Below are 14,953 nucleotides of genomic sequence, written 5' to 3'. Positions count from 1 at the left end.
AGAAAGTCATGATCGAATATTGTTAAAATAACATTTTTCACAGAGTTTAAGGAATATATGCCTGAGAGTACTGCCTGTTTGTATGTTTATAAAGTGTTTGTTTTTAACCAATAGGGATTAGTTTGAGACGAGCGATATATGTACCACAAGTTCGATGCTAATTTTCATTAGCTCATCAATTGTATTTTTCATTGCTTGCTAGCTTTGAGCTGGTGTTTGCTTTGAGCTGGCGATTTTTGTGAAGAAACACAAACAAAGTTTTTGATGCATTTGAACATAGGTTCATTCTTTTAGTTTTACAGTCAACTTCAACTGGCGCATCAATAAATGACATTAAGCAACCAACATTCACTCCTCTTGCTACTTTGTAAGCACCTTAGCAACCTGATGTTGTTATCACGTGGGCTCTGCATGCCATGGACATGGTCCCGGCGTTGCTGGATAAAAGAACTGGAGTGCCTGGAATGGACTGCTTGTATAAGTGTGCTTATATTGGAGATTTCAGATCCAGTCTGATATAATCCAATACTCATCTTTTTGCTGATATCAGACCAATATAAAATATCGGCTCGGGACACACCTATTTTGCGTGTCATTTTTACCCTCTGAAACAAGTGCACTGCTCACCTAAGTCTTGAATTGACGTCAGCAACTGCTAATATAGCAGGTCAACAAATAAATATAGCATATCGCCTAGGCTTACTGGAAGACTTCAGACCATAATGGGCATAGGTTGGCTCCATTCATGCAACATCCTTGGGTGTTACCAAAAAACAAACACTCATTAACCTAGATATACCAACCTGTTTGAGCCACATGATCTGCATGACTGATGAATGATGCATATGCTTAGTGTGTGTACGAGTATACCATGTGATATTTAAATGTTAAAATTAACAATTTGCCTTTTAATTGACGAGGGCAATAGGGCTGTGCATCTTGACTGGTCTCACAATTCGATTATGATTATCCTGTCTCCGTTTTGAACCGATTCGATATCACGATGCATTACAATTTATTAGAACAGTTTACATCCTGAATTCTTCTGTAATTGGAAAATTTAGTTTTGCATCAACAAAGGCAAGGCAAGCAGTCAAATAAATTTCAACTCCCTTGATTATTCAGAAATGCTTTAGAAATCAATTCCAACATTAACACCTTTACACTGTAAACCAAAAATAAATAGCTCTAGCATCCCTGTATTTATGAAAATGTTCTCTCCTGTCAAAAAGAAATAAACAACTCTCTCTAGCAACTTTCTTCTGCTCGAAGAAAAAACACTTTTTGGATGTGGCAAAATGAATTGAGTCTGAATTGAGTAGTATTTATAACAACAAATACAAAAATGTCTCAGGGCCCAGAGAAGCCGGCGGCGTTTCTGGGTGTTGTTGATAAATGGCTTTGGCTTTGCATAGTAGAGTTTCAAGTTGCACTTACGGATGTAGCGCCGAACTGTATTTACTGACATTGGTTTTCTGAAGTGTTCCTGAGCCCATGTGGTGATATCCTTTACACATTGATGTCGGTTTTTGATGCAGTGGGATCGAAGGTCACAGGCCTTCAATGTCGGTTTTCGGCCTTGCCGCTTATATGCAGTGATTTCTCCACATTCTATGAACTTTTTGATGATATTATGGACCGTAGATGATGAAATCCCTAAATTCCTTGCAATTGTACGTTGAGGAACATTGTCCTTAAACTGTTCGACTATTTTCTCACGCACTTGTTCACAAAGAGGTGAACCTCGCCCCATCTTTGCTTGTGAATGACTGAGCAATTCAGGGAAGCTCCTTTTCTACCCAATCATGGCACACACCTGTTCCCAATTAGCCTGTTCACCTGTGGGATGTTCCAAACATGTGTTTGATGAGCATTCCTCAAATTTCTCAGTCTTTTTTGCCACCTGTCCCAACTTTTTGGGAACGTGTTGCAGCCATAAAATTCTAAGTTAATGATTATTTGCTAAAAACAACCAAGTTTATCAGTGTGAACATTAAATATCTTGTCTTTGTAGTGCATTCAATTAAATATAGGTTGAACATGATTTGCAAATCATTGTATTCTGTTTTTATTTAAGATTAACACAACGTCCTAACTTCATTGGAATTGGGGTTGGAAATCGTTTGCTATGAAAGCGGCCACAGATTGGGTAATTTTCTTCACCTTCTCTGAACTAGGTAGCAAAGTTGAAAGCGTTTCAACTGTTGTTGTTTGGGCCGGGTCCGCTTTTGCAGTAACAGTAGTGTTAGCTTTTCTGGGTGGAAACAGCTAACGTGGTTTTTCAGATTGGTGTGATTTCCAAGGTACTTGATTTTTGAGTCACATACCTTACACACACCATGTCTTGTCAAGTTCTTGCTTTCCATTGACGTAAAATCCAAAATGAGCAAGGCGTCCGCTTTCAATATTAACCAATTCAAAGTGGTAACAACAGCTTGAGAACATATTTATAAACGCTCTTGAACGCTCAGAATGTCTTGAAAGCCGTGTGGTGTAATTGTCGCCTATACTGAAAGTCTGGATGGTTTTTTCTTTGTTTGTTTTTTTAGACAATAACGAATGAAAACTGTGTTTAGACACATTTGAGTAAGCTTGTTTGGTTAAAATCGATCACTGCGATGCTTTGTTGCAGAAGGAAGGAAGCCGCGAGCCATATGGAGGTAAACGCTGCAGATTAATTTCCACTTACATACACAGGTTTAGTCAGATCATTGTTATATTGACTGCATTGCTCATAAATAAACATGACTATTCATTGATTTTTAAAACTTATTTGAAAAAACATTTATTCAACTACTAAAACTCAGCGTTAAATAGGACTTTAAAGAACAACCAGAAAATAAATTAGTAACAAGTAAAATAATCTATTAAAATAGCAATAAAAAAAACAACAAATAATTACGTGCTGATCCTGCTGTGCGCGCCTTGGCCTTGGCGCATGCATGGAGATACACACATGAAGATAAAAAGTAGAAGAAAGTTGGAATAAAATTTTATAAATATGACTCGTTTGCCGTAGATTAAGAATATATGCCTGTGATCATAGTTATACTACCTGTCTGTGTTCATTATTTGAAAGTAAATCCCTTCCCACACTTCGAATGCTAATTTTAGCTAGCCCGTCAATAGCGTTTTCAATTGAGTGCTAGCATTAAGGTGGTGATTTTTCTAAAACTAAGCGCATGTTATATTTAAATATACATGTGTAGTTCTTTTTGCTGTGTGTTTAATTATAAACTAAACTCCAACCGGGGTGTCATTAAACATCTTAAAGCACGCTCAGGGAGGGCAGAATAACATACGCCAGATGCTTCCTGCAAACAACGGTGCATTCAGGGTACTTTTACAACACAGGAACTTGCAAACACAGACTACACCATTCAGCACAATTGTTTTTGTTCAATTTTAATGTTTTTATGATCCAAGAAGCCAAAATCTAAATCAGGGTTAAATTTAGATTTAACCCCCCAGCCCTAGTTTGTACCATTTTAATCAATGAAACAATAATAAATCAGCAATTTTTTTTAGCATATATTAAATAATCGATTTAACAAAATTTTGGGGTGGTGATGTGAGTGTGCAATGGTATATGATCGCAATATAAGGTATCATTCCAACTTGAACAAAGTTCCTTTGTCCACACCGGCTATGCAGCGAATTTGGTCTCCAGTTCTGTCGCTGACGTCATACCACGACATGGCGGTGTATTAATTTTGGAGACATAAAAGTGGCGTTCCCAGGGAAATTACTTATTTACCGATTGCTCCAAAATAGATTATTATTGGAAATGACTGCCAGTTTCATTTTCTTTAGCCAAAACTACAGAATTTGTTAGTGAAATATGTGCCATAGGTCCTTTAACGTGTGACAATTAGGCTTTACACGATCAGGATTTTTGGGGCCGATTACAGAGTTTAAAAAAAAACGATAACCGATCTGATCACAAGATGGACCAATGTGTCTATTTAAATGACTTGTTCATTTACTGTATATACTTCTGTACTGTATACTGAGTATCTTCTCTAGTCCAGTGATTCCCAACCAGTGTGCCGTGGCACATTAGTCTGCCATGAGTAATCTTCAATATGCCGTGGGAAATTATCACATTTTACTTAACTGCTCAAAAAATTATTACTTTACAAGAAATAATGTATCTTTGTTCCTCTATCTATGCCAGTGAGGCATAGTGACAGACAGAACAAATAAATGCTCTTGTATTAGATGGCAGGAAGTACATACAGTAATTAGTGTATAGCTACTTTTTGTGACATTTTTGTTTGTTGGTGTGCCATGAGATTTTCCAATTGTAAAATATGTGCCTTCGCTCCATAAAGGTTGGAAATCACTGCTCTAGTTAGGTCATGTATTCTAATCAGTCAGGTCAAACCAACATTCCAAAATGACAGAAATAATGACAAATTAAATTACTTCACACACACCGAAACTTTAGAGCATGATTTGACATAACGCTGGCATGTTTACGCACAACCGTTAGTGCTAGCACTAGCTTGCTAGGCTACATAATGTTTTGTTGCCTGCTTGAGAGCGGTATTATATTAAATGTACGTGAACATACCTCAAGCAAGCCTTAAATGAACATAATCTCCTGAGCACCGGTGACCACCACCACACGTATTCCCCCATTTTGTTCTTATAATACACGTGTCGCGATGTCGTCGCCATGGTAACGAGTGTATCCAGTCGCTTTTGAGTTGACAAGATAAAGGCTGCGTGATCGTAAAAGACGGGATGCGGTGGTATCGGAACAAGATTTTATTGTAGTCTGACATAGTGCAATCGTGAAACACCAAATTTGTCTTGTAGTCTTAGACACACATAACGTGTTGTCTGTCTCAAACATGTCTGTCCCACACCGCCGACATGTTTTTTTTTTTTTTTAAATAACTATTGGTTGTCAGACATTTACAGTACTACGTCAAAAGACACACGACAAGGCTAAAAATAAACACGCTTTTGGATTCAAATATACTGTACACGATGATCAATGATCAGCGAATTGTGACATTAAAGCCGATCAGCATAAAATGCTAATTATGGGCCGATACCAATCAAGCCAATCAGATCAGTGTAAAGTATTGTTACAATTATTAAAACGAGTGATTTACAAACCTGAATTTCACAAACAAGCTGGGTAAGACCCTCTTCCACACTTACCCTTTCAAAAACATATTTGGGGGTGGTAGACGGCTGGATTCCAGTTGATGAATAAATGTCCACTAAAGTGAATGAGTTAACTGCAGAGGCAATTCCTCTCAACATTATTAACACTCATACAGTTAACCACTTCAGTTAGTGGCAAAAAAACAACATTAATTAAATGAAGAATGGTGAAGACCTAATTTGCAGCATATTGGGTTGTGCCATTTTTTTTTTTTTTTTTTTTTTCAACATTCTTACTTGTCATACAAATGTAAAAAGAAGGTAACCAATGTTGGACACAAAGAAAGACAACTTTGATGATCACCAATTGACAAACTGCATAGTCATGCTGGGGTCCTTCTAAGCCTGTAATTTCTGGACATTTGCCTCTGTTATTAGGTGGAAAATTGTCGGGTCATCGTCATCCCTCCAATTCTGTCTGTGCCATTTATACACAACAGCAACATGGGTATAATTCCATCTTTTACTGGAAAGAGGGGGTAATGTTTGTCGATTACCTTCATAACTAACATCGGAGGCAGATTCTCCATCCCATAAGAACTAGCGCAAATAGTTGCAAATAGCCACAAGCACTTGTTTAGCCACATTTTTCCCAGGTCCGATGCAACTCAAATTTGGACGCAAGTCAGAAGGCACCCTAGTCTATCACTAGCATACCCTACCTAAATGCAGTAGTTAAGTCATAATTACGGTAAATATTTCCATTCAAACTTTTATGCAATAAATATAAAACAAACAAATGAAAAACAATAAATAGTGTGATAGCTGAGCGCAACTTCTTGCGCAAACTGGTTAACTGCGCGCTTGTAACCTCGAAACCTCGGATGTCGGGACCATCGTAAACTGAGGACACCCTGCATTGGAGTCGTAATACAGGCAGGACGCTGCCAGTATGTAATGGAATTATGCAATGCTGGAACAGAGGTGTGAAGTTTAACGCCAGACACTCACTTGTCCCATCATGTTTGTGTTGGAAGCAATTGTTGCTGTCCGACAATAATTTTACAACACACCAGACACTGGCGCAGACCAAATGATCTGATTGTGGCAATATCCCATTTTGCTGGATTATAAGGAAAATGTCAAATCTTCTAATCGCTGATGTGGCAATTTTGCAGGCTCTCTGTGTAAGAGGCTTGTTGCATCCTCTGCATGACCACATGTTTGCAACTTGCAAGCCTCTCTTTTGTTCCTGCAACTTTTACGAGACACCATGACAGATAATTGAGGTCTATAAAGTGTGCCTCGTTTCATTAGTGCCTGCACCATATTGATGTGTTTACATTTCAAAGAAAACAGGATGACACTTGACGGATAGTTTTATACTTTTTCCTATCTAGCCAGCCCATGCAGATTTTACCGCTATAAATGGATTTTGGATTGAATGTTTTAATGAGCATAGCTACAGGCAATTCAAATGCTTATTGGTATTACACGTGAATAGTAGAATGCCAAGTTTTCATTGTGAACAAAGTGTCAGCAGCACTGGAGTTTTAATCCAAGATGGTATCTGGATTAAGAGGCTCAGGAGTCAGAGGCCTACTTGTGCTTCCCTCAATTTGCCAGATGATTTGTCAACACATTTAGAATATAAAAACAGAATGTGTGCATGTCACGTTTACTGGGGGTCACCTTATTGAGGACCTTTCTATTGCAGCCAATGAGAAAATCCCATCCAGCCTTTTCAAGAGTAAATTAAAAGGGATTTCTTTTTCGAAATTAAAAGAAATTTCATTTAAAAAACACCTTGGTTTTGTCATACGAGTGTCCAGAAAAGGCCCCTCTGACAGCTACTTCTGTTTGACCCACTTTCGTACCCACTTCGTCCATATTTGGCCAGTATGTAAGGGAATTAAGCAATACTGGGACATAGGTGTGAAGTTTAACGCCAGAACTTTCCTCTGATCGGTTGCCTCAGTGTAGAAGAGTGACTTGTGAGAGCACACGTCTTTGTTATGTTGACAGTGCTGGCTCGAGTGGAACGGGAAGGAGGAGATCTTTGCTAGTGACGTAGATAAGCTCGAGAAATTCGAATCACCTGATTTCAGGCCTCCCGACAGAAAAACATCTGGAACTCAGCAATGCGTGGACGATTTGTAATTAATATTTAACGTGTTTACTGAGACAATAGAGACAATATTACATTTGAAACACTAGAAAGTCGGTTTGGTGAAATATGGGACTTTGAAATACCAAGGAGACTACAGAGAGTCTGTTTGTCTATTAGTAATAATACAGCATAAAAGCTTTGAAAATATTAGGAACAGAAACACATTTCCAAAAAGTGGTCAGTCAGTCATTCCACATACTTTTCAGGTCATTTTCACACCTTCAGGGACCCTTAAGGGTCCAACAAGCTCTCTTCATGACTGACCACTTTCTTCCATGGTACCAAAAGAAGAGCCATGCTTCCATGAGCAAAATCAGCTTTAAGCATGACAATGCACCATCTCAAAGAAATTCAGGCAGAAACTCACCCAAAAAAGACTAATGGTTGCAAGAATTGTGAAGCTGCTTACAAAGAGGACACATTACTGTACACGTAGCACTCTGGTAAACAGTTCACTTAAAATTGGCATGACTAGAAAAGCCGGGAGAGAACATAAAATGTCTTCTTATTAAACTGTATCAACAAGTTGACTATAATGTGGGGTCAAGCAGCTGTTAAGAGTTCCAGTCACCACAACGTACCACGAATTTGCATATTAACAAGTCCGTCAAAAGCATGTAAATGCGAAAAGTGGGTGCAATGTTTTGCATACCACAAGTTGCACTGAAATAACACGGCATGAAAATTTACCATTTTGGAACCTCGGTCTACTCGGTGTAGGATGATTAATATGCTTACCCAGCAGAAGCAGCTTTAGCTCCCTCCTGGCGTCCCGTTTGTCCCGCCGCAGTTGCTTCTCGATCTCAGAGTTAATCCGTTTTGACTCCTTCGCCTCTTCACTCAGGCAACAGGCCATCATGGAGTCAAGAGTCATCACCGCATGAGCCAGAAAAACCCTGTCTGACGGACGAAGGGGGACTCGGAAAAGGTTTTCCGAGCTCAAGTCAATGGAATCCCGTTCAGCCGAATGGGATCACGCTACTTTCTTTGCTCGTTGCCGGTGACAAATATTTGACAGCTTAAGACTCGTATGCAAATTAGCGGTTTACACGGAAAAAAAGACTTGCCCGAAGATAAGTGGTAAAAAGGCGACGTTTTAGAAGATGGAAAAGACCATTTTCTTGGTAGAAGAAAAAAAAAATACAACAGGCTAGCTAACGTGGAGGGGTTAAAAAAAATCTGATTCCCAGTGTGCCAACACCTTTTTAATCATTCCCCGCGCCGTTGCTCAGTCGTGAAAGCTTAACTACACACACGCACACAAAAGCCTTTTTTTTTTTATTAATCACTCGTGTCCCGGAGACAGCGGGACACTGCTGGCCGACCCTGCCACATTTGTCGAAGCCCACCCGCGAGCCTAGCCGCCCCGACGCCGACACTTTACGCCCGCGCAGTGGTAGCAAACGCCGCCCGTCAGCCCGTCCATCTACCGCAAGCACACGTCGACGAGCTCCCAGCGTCAAACATTCGACTTGCACATTGAAGAAGATAACATCACCGCTTTAAAAATAATAATAATAATAATAATAATAATAATAATACAACGGGTTAAGTTATGGGAGAGTGGGAATGGCTAAATGGACGAGCTAACCAGTTAGCGAGCTACGTTAGCTTGACTAGCCATCCCTGGAATTGCAGCGGAAAAAAAGCACGAAATGACGGGAGGAACTTCATCACTAGGAAGCGCACTTTGTCCAAACGTTTTCTCCAGGGTGGGGGCAAAGAGCCCTCAAAGTGTTGAATACTGACACTCAAATTGGGCAATTCATCGTTCCTGGTGGTGTTTTTTCTTTTTTTTTCCTGGTTGGAATAGCGCCCCTCCTCGTCATCCACTCCGCTGCCCGTGATGTCACGAGCCATTTAATTGATTGACAGGCCGCCGCGCGAATGGAGACGTGTGTATGCGGGCGTGGAAAGGCGGGGCTTGGAGATTCACGGCGTTGCAAGGTTGTGTGAGAGGACGCCTTCCTCCCGTCCTTCCTGCCTTTCCTTACTTCCTTCCTCGTTGGAGGCGTGTCTGCCCCCCGGTTACGCTGTGCTCACATTTAGCTACCTCGTCTGGATGATTACACTTGAGCCTGACAACATTGTACTAATTGAAATTGCTATAACACAGAGTTAGCACATCTGCCTCACAGTTATGAGGTTTAGGGTTCAACTGTGGAGTTTGCTTGTCCTCACGTGCTTAATTGGGGTTTCTCCGGGTATTCTGGCTTCCTCCCACATTCCAATTTCACCATGGCTACAAAAATGCTGTAAAAAAAAATTCTGTAACTCTTGATCCATGAGGTATTTTGACAAAGCATGCCACAGATATTGTTAAAACACCTTGCAACTGTTTTAAATTGTGAAAATGGCATGGCGAACCCAGTGGTTAGCACACCTGCCTCACAGTTGTGCAGTTATGCATGTAAGGTTAATTGAAGACTCTAAATTGACCTTAAATGGTTCTCTATAGTTGTATGTGCCCTGCAAATGACTGACGTCCAGTCCAGGTTGTACCCGGCATCTTGCCCCAAGTCAGATGGAATAGGCTCACACCCACTAGATTAATGGATGCATTATATGTCAACTTAAAAGACATATGGAGAATTGCTAGTAGAATTAGTGCAGAAATGCAGTGGAAACTCCAAAGTTTTTTTTTTTCTTCACATATGTTGCTGTAAATTAGTTTTACCAAGCAGCTGCCATGATGTACATACATTATGCTGGGTTAAATCTATCACCGTATAGAATGTGTCTTCAAAGGATGAGTAGTTTTACTTTATTTTGGTTTCATGTAATTGTATTATAGAGTGGTTAACTTTGCTTTTACTTGCTTCAGTTAAGAGAAATGTGAAATGTTTTGTGAATAAAAAGGTCAGCCTCTAAAATGCTCAGGGCCCCAGGACAGTTGTACCCTATTTCCCCCCTGTTCGACGCCCCTGCTGACAAATATGTGATGGCGTAAATACGTATGGGCCCCTGATTGGCTTTAGAGGAGATGACGCGACCCGCAGTAAAAGTATGGCACTTGTCGGTTTTTGAAATAAATATTTACTTTTGATGAGTATTACAAAGAAGTTGTTTGTTTTTGCAGGGTTAGGAAATACACCACTGAACAATGCTGTGTTCGACTGCCTGCTCGTAGGCGTAGCGCTATTTTGGTCTAAATGTCGTTTGTCTGCTTTTGCGTTTGAACTCCCCAAATACAAGAATTTAGGCTGTAAATGTAGGTCAGTGTTTATGATGGTGGCTAGGCCAGCAGAGATGCTGATGCTGACAGTGTGATTCTGAAATAAAATTAATAATTTTACATATTTTTTCCTTGGGGGGGTTGGGGGGGGGATAGACATTAGAACAACTCGGAACCAGTTTTGGTTGTGTTCAACTTTAGATGTGTGTCAGTGGCTCGAGCTTCTGCAACCCAAAAAGAACACCTGGTTGCACAGGTAACATGACAGCTACTGTCAATATTTGAAGAAACTTTTCTTTATTTGAGTGACAAATGACAAGACTGTGGAAAAATGTCTCACCTTTCCAGTAAATGTGACATTACAATAAATAAATACAAAAATGTGTCATGTTTGCTATTCTAATGTAGAAGGTTAGAGAACAGATGACACGAATACTGAATAAACTGACAGTCATGCAAGTTTAGTACAGTGGAACAGGTTTTGGGTTAAGCTTTAACGACAACCTCAAAAATACGCTGAACCGGTCAAAATATATATTTTTTTTAAAAAGCAATGTAAAGTTAGTAAAAGTCATTTCTGGCGCTTGTTTAGGATAAATTGTTAAATATTGACATGTTAATACAGTGTGTGAGAGAGAGAGAGAGAGAGAGAGAGAGAGAGAGAGAGAGAGAAAGAGAGAGAGAGACAGACAGACAGGCAGACTTTGACCAAAACTCTGGAGATTTGCAACAATTGTAATTATGTGGAGGAAGCTGTGATTTGGACAGGCAGAAAGACAGATAGACAAATTCTATCGTTGAGTCAAGTGACACCTTGTGGACATTGGATCTAATTGCAATTGGGACGCTCAGACACACCCACCATGATATGGCACACTGGTTTCGCCTTCAAGGCATTTTTTTTTTCAGTCACTCCTAAGTACCGTACACTAAATAAGTCATGATATCAATTTAACATCACTTAGCTTCAAGTCAGCAGTATTGAATATGATATAGAGGGAGAAATACATACTGAATGTGTACTCATGTGCTTCCCAATCTTTATTGAACCAAGGCACATATTTTACATTGGAAAAATCTCACGCTATACCACCAAAGAAAAATGGCACAATAAGTACATAGACTTAAATAATGAAGATTTCCTTTCAGTTTATTGAACTTAAAACATGTACTTACTCTTGGCCCTGCTTAGTTGACCAGAAAGATATTATTCCGTGACAACAGGTTAACTCTACGTTCTGCCATCTACTGGAAAAGTATGTAATTGTTTCTGCCTGTAACTATTTGTCACTTGCATAGATACAGTGGGACGAAAAAGAATACTAATACCAAAATAAATAAATAAATAAATGAACTATCCCTTTAGAGGTTATACCACAGCATCTTAATTGGGTTGAGGTCAGGAGTTTGACTGGGCCACTCCAGAACGTGTATTTTGTTCTTCTGAAGCCATTTGGTTATTCATTTGCTTCTGTGTTGTGGATCATTGTCCTGCTGCAACACCCATCCTCTTTTGAGCTTCAACTGTTGGACAGATAGCCTCAAGTTCTTTTGCAAAATATTTTGATAAACTTGTGAATTCCATTGGAGATAGCAGGCTGTCCAGGCCCTGAGGTAACAAGCACACCCATACCATGATGCTCCCTCCAGATGTTCCAGAGTTGGGATAGGTTTTGATGTTGGTGTCCAATACCATTTTTCCTCCACACGATGTTGTGTGCTCCTACCAATAATTAAAATTTGGTTTAATTTGTCAACAGAATATTTTGCCAAGTGCCCTTTAGCAAACATCAAATGCGCAGCAATCTTTTTTTAGACAGCAAAGGATTTCTCTGTGGTGGTCTTCCATGAACCCCATTCTTGGTTAATGTTTTACGTATGGTGGATTGGGCAGCAGAGATGTTGGCATGTGGCAGTCATTTCTGTAAGTCTTCAGCCTTTTATTTATTGATTTTTTAACTTCATTGAGCTTTCTGCACTGTGCTTGTGCAGTCACCTTTACAGGACGGCCACTCCAAGCAACAGTGCTGAACTTTCTCCATTTATAGATAATTTGTCTAACCGTGGGCTCGTGAACATCAAGACTTCGAGATACTTTTGTAACCTTTTCCGGCTTTATACAAATTTATATATAAAGCCCTGACCTCGACCCAATTGAGATGCTGTGGCATGACCTCAAGAGAGCTATTCACACCAGACATCCCAGGAATCTTGCTGAACTGCAACAGTTTTGTAAAGAGTAATGGTCCAGAATTCTCCCTGATCATTGTGCACGTCTGATCTGCAGCAACAGGAAATGATTGGTTGAGGTTATTGCTGCCAAACGAGGGTCAACCAGTTATTAAATCCAGTGTTTGCTTATTTTTTTTTCTCCCTACCCTGGGACTGTTAATGTTATATTCAATAAAAACATGAAAACATTTTTTGTGTGGTATTAGTATGAGTACATTCAACTCTGGCCAGCAGTTTGAAAACCACATACTTCACCTTTAAGTGATTAAAAACCATCCATCCATCCATCCATTTTCTTCCGCTTATCTGAGACCGGGTCGCGGGGGGCAGTAGCCTTGATTATTGATTATTGATTAAAAACCCATTTTTGTTTATTTCTAATGTGTGGAATAAAAGTGAGCTCAGAGTATTAACTATGGCCCAGGTTTTTCACCTGGGGAAAATGATTTCAAGACAGCACATGCAATTTAATTTCTCCCATTGGGCCTTAGACTGATGACGAAAACTTTATTTTTGTCCTGGTTAAACTGGAGAAAGTTCTCTCCCATCCAGGATTGGACGTCCCAAAATACAGTAAAAAGGAGCATCCGTTGGACATACTGCCCTACATAGAGATGTACAGCTGCGTGTCATCAGCTTAACTGTGGCAGTTGCCTTCTTGCCTCCTGAGGACACTGCAAAGATGAATATAGAATTTAAACACGACAGGGCCTAAAATTCCTCCTTTCGTGACTTTTTTGTCCTTTCACTTTTAAGACCAATTTTTGCATTGCAGTGCCTAGAAGCCACGTTTGACACGTGATATTGCTTCGGATCTTAGCTTTCACTTACTTTCTCTTACTTTCATTTTGACACAAATTGCGTTTGGAATGTGATTCCAGAACACGGGAGATATTTACTGGCAAAGTGTAACCTGGCTTTCCAGTTCTTGAAGATTACCTGTAAACCCTCTCTTTTTACAGTCACAAGAGTAGGTCTTGCATGTAAGATTTGGACAATGCCTATGCCTTCCGACTCAGGGGTATTCTTTTCATCTGTTGATTTGATGATGAGAAGGGTTTATTGGCATTTTGATATTGTGTAGCTATTCAAAAGCAAACCCCAAAAAGTGTCTCTTTCAGCATCCCCTCAGTCACTCATTAACATGAAATTTGGGAGGCATATTTATCAGTGGAACCACAGAAAGGCTGACGAACACATGCTTAAAAAGACATTTTAGTCTGACATTTTGGTCTCAAGCAGCCTTTTCAGGTTCATTTAAGGTCCTTTAAAGACACATTTGTCCAAGAATAAAAAATATTTCTGCTGAACTTAAGGTTTCTAAGAGCACAGTGGCCGCCATAATCCTGAAATGGAAGACGTTTGGGACGAGCAGAACCCTTCCTCGAGCTGGCCGTGCGGCCAAACTGAGCAATTGGGGGGAAAAGAGCCTTGGTGAGAGAGCTAAAGAAGACCCAAAAGATCACTGTGGCTGAGCTGGGAGAAAGTTCTAGGAAGTCAAGCATCACTGCAGCCCTCCACCAGTCGGGCCTTTATGGCAGAGTGGCCCGACGGAAGCCTCTCCTCAGTGCAAGACACATGAAAGCCCGCATGGAGTTTGCTAAAAACAACAACTGAAGGACTCCAAGATGGTGAGAAATAAGACTCTCTGGTCTGATGAGGCCAAGATAGAAATTGTTGGCCTTAATTCTAAGTGGCATGTGTGGAGAAAACCGGGCACTGCTCAACAGTGAAGCACGGTGGTGGCAGCATTGTGTTTTTTAGCTGCAGGGACAGGACGACTGTTTTCAATCGAAGGAAAGATGAATGCGGACAGGTACAGGCATAGCCTGGACGAAAATCTTCTCCAGAGTGCTCGGAAAAAAGACAATGACCCTAAGCACACAGCTAAAATAGCGAAGGAGTGGCTTCAGAACAACTCTGTGACTGTTTTTGAATGGCCCAGCCAGAGCCCTGACATAAACCGGATTGAGCATCTCTAGAAAGATCTGAAAATGGCTGCCCACCAACGTTCATCATCCATCCTGACAGATCTGCAAGGAGGAATGGCAGATGATCCCCAAATCCAGGTGTGAAAAACTTGTTGCATCAATCCCAAAATAGCTCAAAAGGGTGCTTCGACTAAATACTGAGCAAAGGGTCTGAATACTTTTGGCTGTGTGATATTTCAGTTTTTATGAATTTTTGAATAAACCTGCATAGATTTCAACAATTACGTTTTTTCCCTATCAATACAAGGTGCTGTGTGTACATTA

The 14,953-nt window shown here is 40.1% G+C and overlaps 1 protein-coding gene across 3 annotated transcripts in view; it reads right to left on the bottom strand.

Moving 5' to 3' along the window:
• The window catches only part of LOC133480519 (guanine nucleotide-binding protein subunit alpha-11), a 43,930-nt gene extending 34,772 nt beyond the window's left edge, over positions 1-9,158 (bottom strand). For 2 of the 3 annotated variants that reach the window (XM_061778664.1, XM_061778666.1), the window contains exon 1: positions 8,030-9,158. In XM_061778664.1, the coding sequence (XP_061634648.1) occupies positions 8,030-8,165 (136 nt within the window). In that variant the 5' untranslated portion in view covers positions 8,166-9,158. The remainder of the gene's footprint in view (positions 1-8,029) is intronic. The other variant, XM_061778665.1, reaches the window with a different exon arrangement.
• Positions 9,159-14,953: the final 5,795 nt, after the last annotated feature.

Source organism: Phyllopteryx taeniolatus, chromosome 7 (assembly GCF_024500385.1).
Source record: "Phyllopteryx taeniolatus isolate TA_2022b chromosome 7, UOR_Ptae_1.2, whole genome shotgun sequence".
NCBI classification, from domain to species: Eukaryota; Metazoa; Chordata; class Actinopteri; order Syngnathiformes; family Syngnathidae; genus Phyllopteryx; species Phyllopteryx taeniolatus.
The sequence above is the reverse complement of the archived record's forward strand: the minus strand, read 5'-3'. Positions and strand labels throughout refer to the sequence as shown.